Source organism: Crassostrea angulata, chromosome 3, assembly GCF_025612915.1.
Source record: "Crassostrea angulata isolate pt1a10 chromosome 3, ASM2561291v2, whole genome shotgun sequence".
NCBI classification, from domain to species: domain Eukaryota; kingdom Metazoa; phylum Mollusca; class Bivalvia; order Ostreida; family Ostreidae; genus Magallana; species Magallana angulata.
In genome coordinates this window covers 12729826-12751924 of record NC_069113.1, presented here as the reverse complement: position 1 = coordinate 12751924, position 22099 = coordinate 12729826, and the positions used below count along the sequence as shown (strand labels likewise).

Here is a 22099-nt window from a genome sequence, read left to right as displayed (position 1 = left end):
ACTTCTAAATTGAAGAGTTCTACTTTCAATCGGCCAAAGTGAAAGTCGCTTCAAACAAATGTCAAATGAAGAAAAACTGTGTGTTTGTAACGTAATTATACTTTTTTCAAAGTTTAAAGTTTGAAAAAAATAAGGTATGGCAGACCCTACATTTACAGGTAAGGAAATAGGCTAAGTTAGTCAAGTAAATGCTTATTCATGATTGTTTAAAACCTGTCAGATTATATTCACTTCATATTTCTTTAAATTACATTGATGTTATTCTTTATTCTAGTCGAAAGATGCCCAGGGCTATACTGTGGAAGAATTCTACTCGGTGGTAATAATTACAGTGAATGTGGGGTAAGTAAATTACCTTAATTACAAGCAGGGACGTATATACTAACGTCACAACATACTAACGTTAGTATATACGTCCCTGTTACAAGCTTTTCTGATATGTCCATCAGAATTATAAAAATTGTCAGTATTAAATGAACATATTTGTTAGCTGCAGGTCTTTATAGCTCCGGGTCCAAAAAAATTCAGGTGGACAGCATGGGAGCTACTGTTCCTTACGTCTTGATAAAAAGTTGCAATTTACAGCACACAAAAACTTGTGCTAGTTTAGAACTGATTAACTCTAAGTTGTGGTCATAAGATGCAATTTTTCATCTGATTTTAAATCAACTACAGATATCGTTGCTTAACTTGCTCGGACTTTTTCTTAATCACACTAACTGACCTCTGAAAATAAAGGATGTTATATTCACACACAGATTGAGATCAACTAATATCTTATGTATAAACAAACCACATCATTTCAGTTTACAGGACTGGTGATGGCACTGAATAGAATATCAGAGGCAATTTGTTCATTTAATTATATGTGTAAATCATGTTATTTTAATTGTTAGTAACCCCTAAAGCATGATCAACATTTGTTGTACAGTAGATTTTGCTAGATTGCTAGTATAGATATACTGGTCTGGCAAATAACTTTCAACTTTCATGTGTAAAGTTTTCATGCAGTTATCTTTCTTGATTTGTGGTGAATTTTCTGATACTAATTAGTTCTGTTGCTGGAAAATTAGTCATGCCTGTAGTGAATACTTGCAGTGAATGTGCAGCGTATCAACATGGAAATCAACCAATTGTGGACTTTTCTTTTTATGTCATTCAGATATAAGATTGTTTTCGAGAAGCAAAAAACTTGTACTCTTTCGACAGAATAAATTCAAACTTTAGTTTGATTATCATATTACACATTATACAGGAAAATATTCGCCACAGTTTCATCCTTGTTGTCAATGGGCGGATTTAAGACTTGCTGAAATCCTATGTCTCAAATTATCTCTCTTTATCTTTAAATGCAATTTTATCTGGGCGAAATCAAGATGGGGTGAAACCGTTAAATTTGCAAGTGAAAAGGGGTGAAAATAGAACAGGGCGAAAATAAACCTGTATACAGTAAACAAAATCTGTCCCATTGCGCAGTTGAGGATAGTTTTAATACTGTAAATTCCTAATTAAATGTGAGGAATTTATATCCGCATATAATTGCAAGCACTCCTCACAGATATTAAAATTTTGCCCTTTTTTCTTAGAGTTGGGAACTATAAGATATATGATTGTATAAATGTTCTGCGTTCGTGGTTTTATATTCTCGCAATTTGATACAAAACAGTGGGATTGTGGAATTAGGTACTCGCATAACATAAGAAATTTTCAGTAGTTGAGCGGATATGTTTTTAAAAAAAGTATGAACTATGAATTTCGATGGTTATGATAGGTCAGTCTTATTTAACATTTTGAATTCATGACCATTTTTGTAAAGTTCTGATTCAAAGAATCCAGAATTGATCACAAATATTTTTGGATGAAACCCGAAAAGGGTTTTGGATTGATATAAATCTGTATGATGCTTTAAAGCTTCTTACACTTTCAGTTTTATCTCCAGTGAAAAATGTCAAATAGTCAGAATATATTAGTGCAGATCCAGAAAAATTTCTAGGGAGTTGTGTGGGGTGCTCTGATAGATTAAGTTTGATGGTTGGGGGGAGGGGTGAATGCTTGGGAGGATGGGGTATATTTTAGCTAAATTTAAAATTTGCTAGTATGTAAATTTAAGAAATTTGAGTTTTTCAGGGGGGTTGACACCCCCCATTCCCCTTAATCCCCCTTAGATCCACATAAATATAGCATTCTGCAGTAAGTTCCATTTTCAACATTTTTTCTGTAAATTTACACTGAAGACTTTATGATTAAGGTATGTTGTATGAGTGCTGTATTTTAATTATTGTGTACAGGTATTTTATTTTTATACATGCCTAAGGTCAAGATCTAGTAAATGAAAGTTGCCTACAGGTTTATGAAATTCAAGATATGAACTCTTTCAATGATGCATCATAACATTATCTTTGTTTCATAGGGGCTTAAATTTTTGGTATACACAATGTAAAATCATGTTTTAAATACCATTTTCTATGAAATATGAAGGATAAAAGTAACAAATATCAGAGTTTTGTCCATTTTGGACTAATGAAATATTTAATATAGAATGCCTACAGTCTCTCCAAAAACGGCATTAAACAAGCTCTTGACCTCCTCTTTAAAATGATGTCAAATTGAATATAGGTATCGGGATTACTTTTCCCATATGATTTAACATAAAATGTCAAGAAAATGTTTAATTTTCTACATAATTCCTTTAGAGCCGTAAAGTACGGGAAAATGATTTTTCAAATCAATTAAAACGTCATAATGGTTCTATCACCAAAAAAACACTCTGGAATCATTTACTAGATACTGACCTTAAACAATTTAATTCATAATTATACAGACAAGGAACTGGTACATTTATCTGAGAGTTCACCTTATTAAATAGGTGTAAATCTGCAGTTTTGTTGAAAATAAATAATTTTAGAATTCTTATAAATATTTCTGGTAGGTATGGATGAAAAAATGCCATATATTACATGTATATACCAGTACTGTAGAAGCACATATATTTGTTGAGTCAAAATTTCGTTGTTTTTAAACGAAATAAGATTTCGTTGGCATTTAATTTCGTCACATCGTTATCTCTTTGTAATCATTTATACTTGGGTTAAAAATTCATCATGGATTTAATTTCGTTGATTTATGCTTCCAAAGAAAATAATGAAATTAAATCCTCAACGAATATTTCTGCTTCTACAGTATGCTTTTAAACATGTACATGAACTACAATGTAGCATTCACATATTTTATATTTGGAAGCAACAAATCACATTTGAATTTCAAAGTGATTAAGAAAAGATAAAAAGATTGAATCAATGTCCTGTCCTTCACCTGAATGTTATATACCAGTATTTTGTTTTTCATAAAAGAACCATCCTTTTGCTTGACTTTTAGGCATGTCCTAGAGGATACCAGCCAAATGAACAAAGTATATGTCTGGCTTGTGATTCGGAGCCCACGTTTTATGATTGGATGTACTTGGCCTTCATGGCTCTTTTATCCCTCATTCTTCACTGGTTTTTCATTGATTATACCAACAGAAATAAAACAGCAAAGTGAGTTCTCATTGTTTTTACATCCACGTGTCATTAACAGATGCTTTGAAGTAGAAAATTGTTTTTATGAAGGATAAATACATGCTACATAGCTTAAAAGTTCACTGTTAATGAAAATATATCAATTTCTTCAAGATTTCCATTGTGTTTTTTTTTTCAGTCTACTTTTAAGTACACATTTTAACATTAAACATGTTTTCCTTTCGTTGTGGCAGGTCCCTGATACCCCTTCATGTATCGGCCCTTCTGGAGAGTGTGGTAGCTGCCATATTGACCCTATTACTGGTCGAGCCGTATGGCTCCCTCAGAGTTCGGTCCTGCCCGGTCACAAAGCTCTCAGACTGGTACTCCATGTTGCTCAACCCCCAGCCAAATTACGCCCAGAAACTGTACTGTACACAGGAAATTGTGTACCCACTGTAAGTATTTCAACTATTTTGTCAAATTGCTACAAGTATACACACACGGGTTCACCAAGAGAGATCTTACTAAAATGAAGTAAAAAATTTTGAAACCCAGAGATTGTCTTTGCATACAAAGTAATGATGCTTTATTAAAAAGTTTTTTGTTCATGAAGTACACAATTTAAGAAGTTGTTATTCACCTTACATGAATATGTATTCTAGAAGGATGCATCGAATCAGAATGATCAGTGTTCTCATGAATTACTATCAATATCTCACCACTCAGTAACATAACACCAGCACATTCAATGTCATTAAAAAATCAACTGTCGTTTACATGGGCATCATATGTAATTTTGCTTTTTGGGGAATGGGGGGGAATAATACAGGTTACAATTGCAAAGCTATTGGAATGCCAAAATTTCATCAAGACATAGCTGCGTAATTAAAAGTAGATTTATGACAAATACATGTATACAGTTCCAATTTTTCTTACTGCTGCAATCTCTAATTCTAATATAAATACACCAAATTTCCCCCCACTGTAATTAAACCTGCCTAGAGTAGATGGCTGTGGATCACACATAAAGATAACATTACATTGTCACTGTGTGATAAACATGAACAAAGCTTTGAGTAGATTTTTGCAAAGTCACATTATTTCATTGCCTGTAATAATAAGGAATATAGAGGAAACATCCAATCATCTTTAACTCTATTGTACTCCATCGTAATCAAATGTAATAATAAAACCTTTTTACCTGTATACACTTACTTTCCTCTGCAGAATAAATACATGTTCTTCAGTGAAAAATTGGGATTCCTTCCTAAAATCATGATTCAATTAGACTTGAGACTACTATTTCCATGCAGTAAAGCATGTTCATACAGTTAAGGATGCTTCCATAAATTTTCATATATGGACATTCTTTAAACATCCCAACCTATTTTCACTATTTTTCCTTTGTTTTTATTTTTCCTTGGAAGGGAAACCAACTTGAAAACCAATGAATGCACTCTATCAAGTTTGGTTAATTTTGGCCCAAAAGTTTCTAAGTCAGAATTGAGAAAATAGTGAAAACTTCAGGTTACAAATAGCTAGAGTCTGCATGGGCATCAGTGTTTAAGATTGTTAAGTTCAACATACAGTAATACTCTAATATTTATACAATATGATATGTTTACTGTTTACCTTTACAATTATAGACCATACATTGTGGTATATAAATTTATCATTTCTAATTACAGTAAATGTTATCATTAATCTGTATGTTCCCATTGAACTTTCATTTTGTTGATGGCATTTCTAAGTTTTTGTTATTTACAAACACTATTGTATTGTATGACGTAGATCACACTCTTGTGAATGACGATTTGTTGGAATGGATCCTTCACACCTTTCCATCTGATAATGTCATAAAGCAGGCATTGTGTAATCCAAGGCAGTCCATGTCTGTCGCTGTATTGCATGACAATAGACAGATTTGCTGTAATGATGTTTTTATTTTTTTTTTTCACAGGTATACAATAGTTATGATATACTATGCCTTCTCACTTCTGCTAATGATGCTGTTCAGACCAGCAATATCCTACAAGTTTACCCAGCGTAGAGGAACGAAATCCATCTACGCAGCCCTATATTTTCATCCCATCCTGATCGTCTTGCAGGCAGTGCTAAGTGGACTCTTATGTAAGTCGTTTGGGAAGACATATACAAACTTAAGATTTAATTTGTATCATTCCTTAATTGTTTGTTCATTTAACTAGCGGTTCTCCTTGATTAGCAGAAGTTGTAACATTGCCAATCTTGGTGAAGCACTGTGCATTTTACCATGGAGCAGAGGAAATTGTGTTCAAGACATCTAGCTATATGTGAATAAAATTCCCCCATGAAGTCTTTACTTTAAAATTACCTTGTTAAGCTTAAATCCATGTACGAGAAAGTACCATGGTATCATTAGGGCCCAATCAACAGGCACATTATTATAAGTTATCATTCTGTCCATCAGTCCATCTCTGCATCTGTGCATCCATCCAAAATCACTTGTATGGTATATAGCCTATATTCTCTCCATTTAGCCGGTCTGGCTCATACTTGACCTACATAATGCCTTTATGTTAAGAATGTGCAGTAATCATTAACAAGGGTTCTATGTTTAGGGTTAAAGCCATTCCAGATGTGTAGAATTTCCTTGTCTGGAGGATATTTTCTTTTTTCCCTCACCCAATCTTGCTCATACTTTACCTAAATAGTGCTTTTAGTCAGAGTATGCAGTGACCTTGAGCAAAGTCAAAGGTCAAGGCCATATCAGACCTAGTTAGAAAAATCCATTTTCAGATCATATGTTCTCTCCCCTTTGCTTTATCTGGGTCATACTTGACATAAAGAGTGCTTGTGGGTGAGGGGTTTGCAGTGACCTTGAACCCCGTTTTAGATCAAATGTGAAAGTCAATGCAGATCTCTTTGAACCATAACTTCTCTCCCTTGTCAAAATCTTGCTAAGATTTAATCAAAAGAATAACTGTAAGTAAGGATTTGCAGTGACCATGATAGCTAGTGTCAGCTTCTGTTTCAAACTTTTTTTTAAAGTCCTTGGTTAAAAAAAAAGGTCTACCTAATGCTTTTCGTCCTAATGTCATTTATTTAAGTGGGGCCATTTAAGATGGTCACCATATCAATGATGTTGTTTGGTTTAGATTTACATTAAGACAATACTGGTAAGTATTAGAACTCCAAATTTACTGATCACAGTCTTTGCAACCCAATAAAATAAAAAATAATAAAGATCCCTAATTCTTCATTAATCTTAGAAAAGTAAAGTCAGTGATTTACATTATGACTTCATTTTCAGAATGAATCTAATCAGATGATGTCTTCTATAATTATTTATAGAGAACAAAATGTGTCACAATTTATATAAAATCACCTGGAGTAACTTTCAGGTCATGTGACCATCCACTCCTGAAGGCTTCCACGCAAGGTATGACATGAAAATTACCATAGACGATGAATAGATTATCAATTTCCAGTGGAGAATTTGACTACTAGCTAGTATCAATTTAATTTGATCCCCGAATCATATGTCTAAATAAATGTACTAAAATACAGTATTTCTTGAACTAAAGTACTATCTCATTTAAACTGAGAAGCTGTCATTTTCCTCTATCTTAAAATATCATCTAACGTTTCATTCCTGCAAGTCAGACTTATAATGTGTGAAGTGATATTTATTGCTAACAAATAGGGCATCAATTTGCTTAAATGGCAATATTTACAATCATGGATTAATGATGCTGAAACAAACAAGAAATGATAGAGTGCCCCCCTGTTGCTGATGGCGTTTTGTCATCATTACGTGCCTGATCGGTCTGGATCTGTTTGTATTGCATTGACTGACTTTTTACGGAATTGATCTATGTTCAGTTGTATTCTGGTTCCAGCAGGTATAGAGAAACATCTACTCGCACCGTAATCAGCTTTCACTCCCCAGTTGTCATTACTGCGTTAATTGCAATAGCAGGTAACTGCCTTAAACTGCTTCATTTTTGTTTGTATTACTGGATATTACGTGACAAAACAGAGTTCTTAATTTCCTGCTGCTTTTAACTTTTCCTGATTGGCATTCTCCTTTTAAAATAATTTTTTATCCCTTTCAAATTATGGTACTTTCATGCTTCCTGTTGAATTGATTAGAATCTCAAAACTGATGCTTTGTCTTTCCTTTTGTACTTTGTCCTCATGCAAACTCAAATCACTTAATGGCAGTCATCATCATGTTTTGATGTAGATATTTTGCTTTTTCATTTGGCCACAGATGGCTTAGTATCTGAAGGTCATATTTTAAAGGTCAAGATCAAAAGGCAAAAGGACTTAGGAGGAGGTTTGCGTCAACAAGATGATAACTCACATTTTCATTGTGACGTAAAACTAGCCAAAATGTTCAAATCGCTCAGCTCAGTCCTCAACTCAAATCATTGAACAAAAAGGGCATAAATAAGGTCAAAACTCAGACTTGAGGCCGACTATTGACTGGAGGAAGTGTGGTGACAGTGGGAATAGATATGTTGTCAAGATCAATGTTACATGAAACTTACTTCAGTAATTCATTTTACTCAGCTTTGTTGTTTACCATTAAAAAAGTAACACCTGACACAAGTATTTATTCAGGCACCTAGCATCGGTTTTGAAAGGGGGGGGGGGGGGCCAAACTCATCCAAAAAATCTTGAAAAGAAAAAGAAAGAAGGTATTTCCCAAAATCCTGATAATCCTAATCCATGGTGGGGGGGGGGGGGGGATATCTTCAATTTCACTATTTATTTTCTTATTTTCAATTCAAATTTTCCAGGGTCACAGAAAAGTGGGGGGGGGGGGGGCCAACTCCTTGTTAATTCAATTTTTTGTATGTAAATTTAAGAAAAATCTTTGCTGCGAGACCCCCGACCCCCCACCCTAATGCTACTTGCCTGTTATTCAATTTCTACAAAAATATATGTATGAAATATTACTTTTTATAAATAAAAAAAAAGGGGGAAGGGCAAAATTATTTAAAAATCCATAAAAAAATTTTTGCTTTATTATAGTGAACAAAATAAAATGTTACTTTTGTATGATTTCTAACAGTGAAAAAAATCAATGCAAGCTCAAAACTGTTCCTTTACCACAAAAATCTACATGTATGACTTTTTTTTAAAATAAGTTCTTTTTATCATAAAAGTTGACCCTTATTACTTATTAATTAAGTACAAAAGGTTACTTTAAATAAAAATTGTAATGTTTTCAGAAAAAAACACTGTAATTTAATGAAGACAAGACTGCTTCTGAGAATTTAGTAAATTGAATGTCTGATTCTTTGATCACAAAAGTATATAGTAAGGAATATTAATTTGCAAATTGATGAAAAGCCGATATCATGCAGTCATGATCCGTATATTCTCAGGTGACTTTCATCAGATATCAACAATTTCCCAGTATTGATCAGTAGATCTTTATGAATTATAATGTACAAAGAAATACCTTTTATATTCAGTGATATTAAGCCCTGCCACCCAAGTAACGTAAAGTGACATGTATACCCCTGGTATTCAAAAGGAAACAGATGATTGTCATCACTCTTTGCTAGTAAAAGATAGTACAAGTAAATCAAATTTTGATTTTGACAATCTACATTAAAATCATACTTGTAAATCTGTTCCTCAGTATGCTTTGCAAGATCTTGTATAGCATATCATAGTAGGAACAGATTCAATACAAGTTTGATTTATTGAATGGAGTGGGGGTGGGGGGTGGGGGGGGGGGGGGGTCTGTCACTATGAACATATGAAATTCAATGATATTTGTTTTACTTTGATGCATGGTATAAATTTAATAATTTTATAATTCAATGATTACCTAGTAAGTTTTTCAATATCCAAAGGTACATTATAATCCTCAAACTATCAGCAGCCTCTAATTTAAATGGACAAGTTTTCAGACTCTCTATATAAATGTGATTTAAAATAAATGATAAGTTCAATCTGGTATTAATGAATCATCAATCAATTTATACTTTTCAACGAATAAAGCATGTTCCAAAAAAAAAAATTTGCTGGAAATTGTGAAATGTCCAATTGTTAAGATTATATTGGAATCCAGTGTCAGCATGCAGAGACTTTTGATGTATTACATGTAATACGTTTTTTCTTCCTGCGCCTGACAAAGGATCAGGTGTCTTATGCCGTAAATGACAGGCATCTCAGAACCCTGATGTTAAATGGTACGTCATTAAAGGATGGAAATTCAGTCAAGAAAGTAATGGATTTTTTTCTTTTTCAGATTACTTCTTTTCTTACATGGTGATAGTGGTCTCTTTGATAACGAGTGTCATTCATCTCTGTGGATGTGACTTGGTAAGTTCATTAGTCAAACAAAATTGTTTGAAACTAGAGTCTGAATGACGTCAAGAGAGATGTACTTGCCCTTTGATTATGGCTTAAGCTAGAAATGATGTACAGTGCAGTGCACCTTTTTGTATTTTTTAAAGTAGTTTATCTGACCGAATTTCATGAGATTGATTCTGAGCTATTCAAAGTACTGGTTTAATAGAAAGTTTGCAGAGTCATTCATGTAAATAACCTTATATTATTTTAATATCTCTGATGTTTATTGCAAACTCTATGGATGGAAAAGGTCTCATTTAAGCAAAATAGTTTATCCACAATCTAATCAAAATAGACCTTTCATCTCACTCTTTGTAATATGGTTGTCGCTTGTGAGCAACTCTAGATTATAAACTTGTTTTCTTTAGATTGGCTTATCCATAAATATTATGATTATTTGATTTATGTGAAAACATTGCAGATAGGTTAATGCTACTACAACTCTATTGATTTACATGTTTTCCTTCAGATATCCTACTCCTCTGTGACCAAAGACATTTTTCTGAATGGACGGAACCTGACGATACTGGTGGGTCACTGGTTCCTCCATGCCTTTGGGATCATCTCACTGACTCAGCTGACTCAACTCGAGATCCACCTTCCTATCTTGGCTCTGGTCCCATTCCCAACTCTCTTCTTCATTCTGACCATCCAGTTCTCACATCCTTCTCATCTGGAGGATGTCCACTGAGTTTTGCGAGTTCAATTCTTAAGAATGAAAGGACAGTTTTCCAAGGAATAGAGCTTGAGTTTGTCAGAAGGTGAAAGTTGACTTTATACCATATTTTTCCTTAAATGTTTCGTACATACGTTCAGCTATTTTCATTTGATATGTGTGTACTGCTTCCATACTAATGAATGTAATTTGACCAAGGAAATATATCAGAATGTGGGGAAAAGTCTATAAGGTACCCAGTTTATTCTGTGTTATGACTATGATCAGTGTGTTACACCAAAAAAACCACATGTGTACTGATTTATTGCAAAGTGCAATCTTTGTCATCGTATAACAGTCAACGACTGAGGGTAACGAGCTGTCATTATGATTATGATTATGACTAGTTATACGTACTTGTATTGATTCAGACCTCTCTTCTCCTTAGTAGGTTAGATAGATGAGATGGATGTACACCTATTAACTTCATAAGTATATAAAATGTCAATATAGCAGGCTATTTATTGATTGACAAACTGGATCTAATAATCTCAGCCTAGATTGCAGCACAAGTATGGAAGAAATTATCTGGTTAATATAAACCTCTGAACAGAAATAGCTGTTCATTTTATGTCTATTTATGTTGGTTTGCAAAAAGAACGCTATATTGATCAGTTTGAAGAGAAGTATTTCTGGAGGAGAATTATGTTGTACATATTTATTAATGTTGATTGCAAATAAAATTGTGAGTTCAGCAACATAGAATCATGCAGGGTTTTTTTCTAATACTGTAGATTCCTTATTTTACGCATGTACTTAATTCCATGTTTCAACAAATTTCCATCAAATTGCGAGAATATGAAATTGCTAATGCTGATTTTTTATCATAGTTTCATGCAGTTTACATCTTTCCAAAAAATAAAAGCAAGATTTAAAATTCGCGAGATTTACTTCTCGCAATTTTATGCAGATATTATTTCCTTGCATTTAATTAGGAATATTCTCTACAGTAATGATCAGTCGGAGCGGTTTATTTGATATTGATGTATGAGGTTTAGATGAAGAGTGGTATGAACATATGTACTAATTGGATTTTCAGTAGATGCTCCTTTCATTTTCTAAGTCTTTACAGCAGAGAGAGGGACACTTTCAGTTTGTTACACTTTTAAAAAAAATATTTTCACATACATGTACAAAAAATTACCAAATTAGGTATGAAGCATTTAAGGGGGGGGGGAGGCACTTTTTCTTACAGCAAAATCTTTTTTCTTAAATTACACATAAAGAAAGTGATTTACAAATAAACATGTAGTTTGGGAGCATGTAAAAAATTGAGGTAAAAGAAAGAAATTTACAGTGAAATTGGTATAGTTAAAGGTACCCCCCCCCCCCCCAATGGATCATGATTTTCCTGATTTTTATAATTTTCTTAAAGCTCACCTGAGCTGAAATTTTTACATAGGAATATATAGAGAAAAATCTTCTTCTCAGAAACTAGTCGGGCAGAAAAGTTGCAACTTGTGTGGAAGCATCCTCAGTGAAGATTCTAGTTTGTTCAGGTCATGATCCAAGGAGGTAAGGTGGGGCCACTATTGGAGGGGGGTGTCAAGTTTTTACATAGGAATATATAGGGAAAAATCTTTAAAAAATCTTCTAAAACACAATTGTCTAGAACAGCTCTAACTTAGTTCAGAAAGAGAAGATTAAAATTTGTTGAAATAATACTCTTCAGGAGTAGGATTGGGGCCACATTGTGAGGGGGTTTCCAATTTTCCAAAGGGAAACATATAAATTATTCACAAAAAAACACAAATGTTATTATTATGAATATATATGGTTTTACTTATATGCAAGCATCTTGATTCTTTAAGATTGTTTAGACTCTGGCCCCTGATGTAGGTTTATAATTCATATATAAACATTGTTAAGTCTGATTATCTTCTCGAGACCTGCAATGTTCGATATGTGATATGACTGTAAAATCATCCTGTTAAAAAGTGGTTCAATGATAAATGCAGGCTTCAAGAATACTGTGGAATCATTAGATTTCATGGTGGCTCAATTTTCGTGGAATTCGTGGGTACCTCTCGTCTACATAAAACATCCTCTACGAATTGATGAATTAGGATAATAACGTCATATTTCTTTTTGTAGATATATAAGAATGCACGAAATTACGTCCACACGAACCTGTAAAATTTAAGCCATCCACTAAAATTGGCCCCCACGAAATTTAATGATTCCACAGTATGCAAGGGTTTTTTTTAATACAGGATCTATTATACAACATTGTTAAGGTATTCTGTATATGACTCCGTAAAGCTGATTTTATTAAGTATATTGTTGCTCAGGTGAGCGATGTGGCCCGCGGGCCTCTTGTTTTTTGCTTGTCAACATTTTTTGGATGAGTCTGCCCCTCCCTCCTTTAAAAAATGATGCTACGTGCCTGTAGCACATTTTGTTTTCCAAAATCACAGTAAAAGCCATTTGTGATCTGTAACTTCCTAGCAATTACTATTCTAGATACACACATGTATATTATTGTGGAATCATTTATACTTCGACTGGTGTATTATCAATATAGGGAATCATACCTGGTCGATGTAAATATATTTCAATACATTGAAATTTCATTTAGAATTTATCATCAAAATACCGGTGCGCCTTGGCGATGTTATGGGTGCTTTGACATTTCAATTCAATATTTTATTAAATTAAACTAATGAAGATCTTACAACTACTAAACAAAAATTGTTATAAACAGAACATCGTTTCACAAAAGTGTCGTAAATCTTGCTAATGAAATTTAAATAAATATAAGTAATACATGTAAGTAATAATTTTTTGAATATTATGAGGTGATCAAATACGATCCGGCTTTGTTTGATTTGATCATCACAACCATATTTGATCACCTCATACTAGTAATTCAAAGAATAATTCCTTATAAGTAATTACGAAAGATCGATAATACGATATCCTTAGCCGAAATTACTAAATATTTGTTTAGTTATGAGATCTTTTCTTGTAATTATGAGATTTTGTATTTTCATTGCTTAATATGAACAATTTTTATGATCGCTCATTTCATTTACCAGGCACTATCCAATACTTAGTAAGTTAACAAGAAGCATATGGCCAATTTTTTTTTCTTTTATTCATTCTTGTTTTAAGATTATCAAAATCATTGTGCATATTCTATAATTCGTTGTATAAAAAGAGACCACCTACGTACGTCGTATCATATTTTTTTAAATAATATAATGTAATATAATTAGTTTCAGGATTGGTTGAATTATTTGAAATCAAAAACACCGTTTTACTGTTAAGCTCCGGTACGGAGATCAAGGACTATGTGAGCTATCCAAGGGTATGCTATTCTTGAGGAACAAATTACTCAAAGAAAATTTCTGATATAACTGAAACTGATAGCCTACTATTATTCTTGCTCGTCTTATCAAAATCAATTAGCTTCGAATGCATTGTGTTTCATGTTTACTAAATAAAGAAGATAAAATTGAAGAAAAAAACCCACAAGTTATAAAACAAATTTATTATGTCGTGTTTATGAAAAAAACACACAACCAAATTCAACAATGCAGCGGTCAGAGGTTTTTTGTTACTTTGTTTGTCAACGAATTCAAAACCATCTATAATTGTTAAAGATAATGTTGAATTCCTTGAATTACAAAACTTTTATGCAACCTATATATACTAACTCGAAGTAAATGCGGAAATTCACGAGATGCACCAACTAGCAGCATTAAGAAAACGTGCAGTTTGTATTCAAATGTACTTTGCAAAAAGAGCCAGTGGACACCATGTTTGGGTCCTGTATACTCGAGAACTGAGGGCGACCTCGTATCCCCTCATACTTGATATGATACCTCTCAAGTAACCATAGAAACTAAAGGATCGGTTCTCGTCAAGTTTCCATTTTGAACCGGCTAAGTGGTATGTCTGTTCAATGGAAAGAAGGTTTCCCGTCGTCAAGTAAAGATAAAATCGTCATCCGACATAATTTCTGCCAAATCTACATCCTGGAATCCAATTGAGGAATCGGACAGAAACGACTCGCTGTCCATATCGGTTAACGAGGTGTCCGTATGAACCTCGTTTTTGCGTGGAGGCCATTTGACAAGGACCGGTTTTGTACCGGAAGACCCTTCGCTCCTATCCGGAAACAGCACGTATATAGTTTCTTGGTCAAGCGACTCTTCTCGATCCAAATCTCTTTTCGCGGGACTAACTTCCACGACACTTTCATCTGACTCCGTTGAGGAAGAGGAGTCGAATACGGCTTCTGCGAACAAGCCTTTCTGTGCGTAATTCTGTCGTTTGGAGCTAGTGGCAGAATTTATAAAATTGTCAATTGTTGGAGGTTTGAGTGTAGTGCCAAACTCTTCTGAATCGCTATTGGTTGGCGTGATACCTCTTCCTGATTTTTGGGATTGAGAAATAGTTTTGATTATTACTTGAACACAGTAATCAGTGTTGTTTCCAGAAAACACGATGGCCTCCTTATATCGAGATTCTAAACATTCTGTTGTGGAGGACGACCCAGTTATTTCGAGATTTGGGTGGTAATAATATCCGCTCTTTGATATGGGGGGCAAAGCAGAACGTGTAGAAGTGGGGCTGCTTGGATGATCAAACGGGGCTTTCGATAGTTGCTGTTGAATACCCTGTTGCAACAAAACCTTTTCGGTAAAATCGCCAGAAACGTGGACAGGAAGCTTGAATCTGAGCTCCCTGATATACAAAACTGGTATTTCATGTTGTTGAGCATAGTTTATGGCTTGGAGAAACAGTCCATTATTAAGACTGGAGTTGGACATAACGAAAACAAGTCCGTTAACACTCTCCACCTCCAAACCAACGTCCGTAGTACTTTTTAGTTTTAGACAATGCACAAAGGCTTCAGATGACAAATTGCAAACAAGTTGTGACCACCTTAAAGTCTCGGTGTGTTCGAATGATATTCCTACGATGCCAATATGCATTTTTTCGTGTCTAGTGCATGAAGCACATTGTACCTCGGAGGATCCATCCGATGATATTGATATTGTTGGCATATTAGGTAATTTAGGTTTTTCAGCTTGTCCGTTCCAACTCGAATGTGGCTTCTCAGAGCACGATTTGGTTCCTAACGACAAAATTTCCCAGATTTTTGCAGTAGATCGGTGATCGGCTAGCGTTGGGTATCTCTTGATTAACTCTAGTGCTTTGGTGAAGGTTCCCTCGTTTTTCAACAAATATTCAAGACTGGATTTGTATGTCATATGAGAGATGAGAGAGTGCCTTTGTTTGTCGGCAATCTCTACAGACAGACTCGGCAATTGTCGGCGAGAATGTTTATGCGATGCCATCATTCGCCAAATGGGACGTCATTCTGAAACGATTGAAACATTGAAACAATTTAAGCCACGACCAAGCACACCTCTATGTACCATATAGCTTATGATACAATTTCGCATATTCTTGTTATAATTTTCAAAATATTCTTCTATATTTCAGCTAGAATTCTCCAGGATCAAAACGAGTTACGGATCATCTTATCAATCGATGAAAATAAAACAAGTCACCTAGTTGTAAAAACCAGTGCTAGACTAATAAGCCCATATTAAAATGATTTCTCTTTACCTACCTTGCTTTTTGTTCCGCGACTGTAACAAAAAACGAATGGCTATTGTATTATACACGAAACAGCCACTGTCCATCTCTTTTATAGTGCTGCCAAATTACTTACTTACGCGTTTTGATGTCGTAGTCGGGGTTAGATTTTCCATGACAACTGGGAAAATGGAATAGGCATCGATCTGCCAGAAGATGTACACAAACATGATACTGGCTCCGTACATCGACAGCCACGTGATGACGCATGTCAACTCCAGAATCATCGTATTTGAATTATTCAAATCATTAGGATAAATTTTTACATCTTCATCCGAGAAGTGGGCAATTCTATTGTCGTAAATTGTTACTGCGAAAATTACGTATAAAATGTCGTCGTAAGTGGAAATTCAAATATTACATAATCAGCTCCAAAGTGGTCCAATGTGATCTAAAATTAATAGTAACAAACCTTTACATATCGATATTAATTCATTATTATCATATTAATCATTATCATCATTATTATTGTTATTACATTGTTATTGTTGTTATTATCGTTGTTGTTATTTTTATTGTTGTTGCTTTTAATTTTTACGCCATGAAACATTATGAATATCATTTATTACTCAATTTCTTTGTTTACCAATTAAGGCCCTCAAGAGGCAACATGAAGATTGTACATAAAACATTCAATGTACATAAAACATTCAGTAAACATATACAAGAGGGAAAGAGTTGGGTTATTAAAAGAGCAAGGTCATGTATCAACATTTCACTAGAATACATTAGTATATATCTTATAATTAGTATTTATATTACGTGGGTTGATGATATTTTGTTATCAGCCAAAATAAATCCAAAGAAGTAGAACATTTGATTTATCATAACCTTATTAATATAACCTTTATATTAATAAAAAAAAAAAAAAACTAGTACTAAAAAACATATGTTCATTACACCGCGACATTACTGATCCGGTGCTTAGTTCTAAATAGTATTGTGCAAGGATTTATTGTATCGTACCCATATGAATAAAATGGACAAAAACTTCCTGTCCTCGAATGTGTATGTAACTTGTGTCTGATTGTTGTTTTGTTGTTGTTGTTGTTGTGTTGCTGTTTTTTGTTTGTTTTTATTTATTTATTAATGCCTATTGTTTTATCTCAAGAAAGATATTAAACTTCATATGAAGTAATATATGCTCTGATGTATATTTGATTATCTATGGTCAAAAATTAATTATCTTAAGGCTTGCTGGAGCTTGCACCAAAATTTAGCAGAAAAGTAATTGCATATAATTTGATTGACGATTTAAGCAACGAGCTTGTGTTAACGTCATTCTTGAATTTTCACCTGATATCTGACCAGGTGCCGTCACGTGGTGCCTAATTAATATACCTGAATCATTTCCTCATCATCACCTTGTAGCGTCACAGTGCGTGCGGTAATTCATCATAACTAGCCCAGGAGTGGCCAAACCATACCGGCGTGAAACCAATAGAGTCCGCATTATACTGGTCAACGGTCTTATATATTGACCGGGCGATTCAACCTTAAAGGAAATAAGAACCATCCGTCCAATAAAAAGAGAAGACTTAGAAAATCATCTTCAGAAATTATCATTGCAATGGTTAGACGGGTTAAATTAGAAGTATACTTATAACACATCGATTGCAAAGCAATATCGCGGAGTTAACGTATCGCGATGTGCGCTTTATCGTACTATTTCGCGAAAAATACACGCGCGAAAAAAACCCTAAGACCCTCTTGTAAAATCTGATCATCAAATAATTTGAACATTTTTATTGTGTACATTACACAGAAGGATTGCAAACAAGTTCTTACAACTTACATGTTCCTCTCCAAATGATAATACATACAATATTATATAAATTCTGTCAATAAATTGACAATGGTTTTCTCGGGGTGTCAATTTCAACTGTTATCCTCCCAAACAGGCACTATTTATTTTTTTTATACTGAATGTCTTAATTTTATAGACGTTTTTACTGTTTTTATATAGAAATGACGTGAATTCCACGGCGAACCGTACGCGCATAATTTACGCGCATGTAACAATTCGTTGTGTTACCCGTTGCTAAGTGTGTTGCTAACACTGAGGGTAATAGAACGGATTAACAACTGCGTCTAAACCAATCAGATATCAGTATTTAACATAAAAGTACAATAAAAACAATTGTCTAAGTGATATTATACAAATATTGACTGGGGTTGAGGGCAACATTGCTTATATTAGCCCCCGAGGGACGAAAATATTGCCCGACGCGAAGCGGAGGGCAATATTTTCGTCCCAAGGGGGCTAATATAATCAATGTTGCCCGAAAACACAGTCAACATTTGTTTTGTTATATGAAGAAACAAACTAAAATTAAAGAAAGTAATTGAAAACAGATCGCCGTAATTTTCTCAGCTTAACAAAGAATTCACGAATTCAATTTTGTGCAAAGTTCATTTCCAAAATATCCCCAGCATCAAACGGTCACTGGTGATATTCCGCCGACCGTAAGAATAAACATACAGATATTCTACCTGATTTTACTTTACAGTAATTCGCAAATCCGTATATCCGTTATGATAACAAACCGTCGCATTGCGCGTCCGTTGTTTACTTGCCTTGACTATCTGTCTATTATGACGTCACCTTGTTTTGGAGTCGCGTAGAGTTATTAACGTCATCGTTTACGAATCAACAAATCAGAGGCGATTATTTGAAATAGAGGGAATGTTCTCTTAAGAAATAAGGTATCATTTTTGGATGTCTATCGGGATATAGATACGGGTTGGTCACGTGATCAAATCCAATAAAGCCCGAAGGGCTTTATGGAAGATTTGATATCATTACGATATCTAATAGGTTTGTTTCAGCACAAGTCGATTAGTTTGTGTACATTGAAAAAGTAGTGACCTATATTATTCATGCGCTACTTTGACCTCTTGACCCATAATGATGTTATGCAGAAATAACAGCGGATTGCTCAAACAGTGTTATATAAGGGAAAACATTTGCAAGTGTAAATATTAGATATTACTCCTAGCCGGTCAATATCAAAAAAATATTGACCGGTCAATATTTTTCGGACGAGCTAATATTACAGTTATTGACTATTTGTCTATATAGAGTTATATAGTGAGAATATACTACTGAATATAACAATACATGTTACTTATAGTTCAATGCTTTCAGAATTTACAAAACAGGCGTGTTTACAAGTATTTTTATTTTTTTTCCCGAAATGGAAATGGGTGAACTTTTTTTCTGTTGGATCATTTATAATAAACCTGTCTTGACCTTAATTTGTGTGCATTTCTCATTAGTTAATAAAATCCTGTTTGGTGAATTTGATGATCGAGTAGGTTTTGAATGTCATTAGTGTATAGTTTAGTTTAAATGTATTATTCAAAAGTAATATACAGTAATTATATAGCATTTAGTTTGATTTTGCATATCGATAAATGAAAATCGAATATCAAATGTACATGTACAGACCCCAGATAAAGGCGCTGTAGATAGAGATGATTTGAAGAGGTGAACAATAGAATAATGTTGAGTAAATTCCTGTTCTTTTTTTTTAAACGTTGCAATTCTTAATTAAAATATTAGTATGAATTTATTTGTAAATCAAGAGTTCGAAACCGGAATTTTTGTGTTTATACTCAATATGTTAAATTTGTTAATAAAATGAATTAATTGAAGCACATTTATACACTTAATAATAAAAAAGTTGATAAAATTGTGTTTACGTAAAAGAAAAAAGGAATAGGAGAGGATCATAATTATAGGTGGTGCATTCACTTTATAGTACACTGCATAGGTTAAAAAAATTCGGGGGACGAAGTTTGTGAGAATCGGAGCGGATCAGAAATCCTTGACTTGGGATATCATAGTCATGTATGCTCTGATGTATATTTGAATTATCTTTGGTCAAAAATTAATTGTCTTGGGGATTGCTGCAGCTTGCACCAAAATTTAGCAGACAAGAAATTGCATGTAATTTGACTGACGTTTAAAGCAACGAGCTTGTGTTAACGTCATTCTTGAATTTTCACCTGATATCTGACCAGGTGCCGTCATGTGCACGTGGTACCTAATTAATATACCTGAATCATTTCCTCATCATCACCTTGAAGCGTCACAGTGCGTGTGGTAATTCATCGTAACTAGCCCAGGAGTGGCCAAACCCTGCCGGTGTTGTATAGCAGTTTTTCCTCCATAGTAGCTTTTCCCCCCGGAAAACCTTCTATATAGTAGCCTTTCCCCCCGGGGGAAACATTTTTAAAATGTTTAAATCATAATATCTCGCGTTTCATAGAAATGTGCTTAAAAATATGAATATGCGTAACTTTAAAACGATGTGGTAAACACTAACTTCGCATATGCTTTTAATACATAATTAAAATACCCCTTACCCATGATTAAGGACCCCATCAATCAAAGTAAAACTAAATCATTTCAGTTTCTCATCATATCATTGCATCCTGTCTCCCGTTTGATATTTAGCAGAAGAAATATATATTTGTTTTTAAGATCGTCAATTCTAACGGTATTAATTTAAAATTGATAACCTTTTGGACGAAGGGAGTAATACATTTCCACTTTTTATTCCCTTCCTCTACAAAATTAAGTCAAGATTGGTCAGTTAGTTCCCTGGGAGAAGCTTATACACATTAGAAAATTAAATTTTCAAACCAGCGTATTATCACTCAAATGTGTTCTCGCGTGTTCATAACGTCGAAGTCAAAACTGTGGATAAGCATCGATTAGATGAAAAAGATTCGAGGTATTCCGAAATCCGTGTGAAAGGTGTTCAAAAAGGGGTAGAGAACAGGTGAAATAAACGATGATGACACATGCATGTTATGAAGGCGCATGCCTTAGTTCATATTTGGGGTTGAAAAACCATGTATTTTATTCTATGTATTAATAAATGCCATAATTATCCTTTTTTTTGAGAAATTAATTTCATATCTGTTATTGCAAATTATTGTCACGGGTGGTCCGCAATAAACATGGCCGGAAAGTAAAAATGGGGGAAAATCCACTATATAGTAGGTTTTCCGTGGGGGTAATCTGGCTATAAAAAGGAGGAAAACCCACTATATAGTCAGCTTTCCGTGGGGGGGGGGGGGGGAACTGCTATATAGCCATTTTTCCGGGGGGAAGAACTGCTATATAGCCATTTTTCCGGGGGGAAAGATGGCTAGGGGGAAAAGGCACTATATAACACCGGTGTGAAACCACTAGAGTCCACATTATACTGGTCAACGGTCTTATATATTGACCGGGCGATTCAACCTTAAAGGAAATAAGAACCATCCGTCCAATAAAAAGAGAAGACTTAGAAAATCATCTTCAGAAATTATCATTGCAATGGTTCTGATTTTCTATTAGACGGGTTAAATTAGAAGTATACTTATAACACATCGATTGCATAGCATTATCGCGGAGTTAACGTGTCGCGTCGTGCGCTTTATCGTACTATTTCGCGAAAAATACACGCGCGAAAAAAGCCACAGATCCTCTTGTAAAATCTGATCATGCAATGATTTGAACATTTTTATCGTGTAAATTACACAGGAGGATTGGAAACAAGTTCTTACAACTTACATGTTCCTCTCCTTATGATAATACATACAGTATACACAATTGTCACAGTGATATTACATGTTACATAAAGTTATTGACTTTATAATGGTAATATTCGTAAATATGCATTTACAAAGCATTTGCGAATATTTGGTGCAATAATTTCAGAACTTAGAAAACAGGCGTGTATTAATATACAAGTATTTTTAATTTTTCCCGAAAGGGAAAGGGGTGAACTTTTCAAGTTTTCTGTTTGATCATTAGTTAATAAAATCCTGTTTGGTGAATTTGATGATCGAGTAGGTTTTGAATGCCATTAGTGTATAGTTTGGTTTATGTATTATTCAAAAGTAATATACAGTAATT

The 22099-nt window shown here is 34.1% G+C and overlaps 2 protein-coding genes across 3 annotated transcripts; one reads left to right on the top strand and one right to left on the bottom strand.

Annotated features, from left to right (window-relative positions):
* The first annotated feature begins 10 nt into the window (after nucleotides 1-10).
* LOC128177470 (JNK1/MAPK8-associated membrane protein-like) lies at nucleotides 11-11277 on the top strand. Its single transcript, XM_052844179.1, has 7 exons — nucleotides 11-158; nucleotides 275-342; nucleotides 3376-3536; nucleotides 3752-3955; nucleotides 5461-5630; nucleotides 9754-9827; nucleotides 10327-11277. The coding sequence occupies exons 1-7, from the start codon at nucleotides 137-139 to the stop codon at nucleotides 10546-10548; spliced, it is 921 nt and encodes a 306-aa protein (XP_052700139.1). The 5' UTR covers nucleotides 11-136; the 3' UTR covers nucleotides 10549-11277.
* A 2768-nt stretch (nucleotides 11278-14045) lies between these two features.
* On the bottom strand, nucleotides 14046-16520 carry LOC128176074 (uncharacterized). Of its 2 annotated transcripts, none has more exons than XM_052842131.1 (2): nucleotides 16266-16520; nucleotides 14046-15904 (listed from the first exon to the last, which is right to left on the bottom strand). In XM_052842131.1, exon 2 carries the CDS (start codon nucleotides 15882-15884, stop codon nucleotides 14502-14504), a length of 1383 nt encoding a protein of 460 aa, XP_052698091.1. In that variant the 5' UTR covers nucleotides 15885-15904; nucleotides 16266-16520; the 3' UTR covers nucleotides 14046-14501. The 2 variants fall into 2 exon arrangements, with proteins under 2 accessions (XP_052698091.1, XP_052698090.1); XM_052842130.1 differs by having other exon boundaries at nucleotides 16160-16518.
* Nucleotides 16521-22099: the final 5579 nt, after the last annotated feature.

Coding starts and splice junctions, on each gene's coding strand:
- LOC128177470 (XM_052844179.1), top strand. CDS start 137: ATGGCAGACCCTACATTTACAG. Junction 159..274: donor GGCAGACCCTACATTTACAG/GTAAGGAAATAG, acceptor TCTTTATTCTAG/TCGAAAGATGCCCAGGGCTA. Junction 3,956..5,460: donor CAGGAAATTGTGTACCCACT/GTAAGTATTTCA, acceptor TTTTTTTCACAG/GTATACAATAGTTATGATAT.
- LOC128176074 (XM_052842131.1), bottom strand. CDS start 15,884: ATGATGGCATCGCATAAACATTCTCGCCGACAATTGCCGAGTCTGTCT.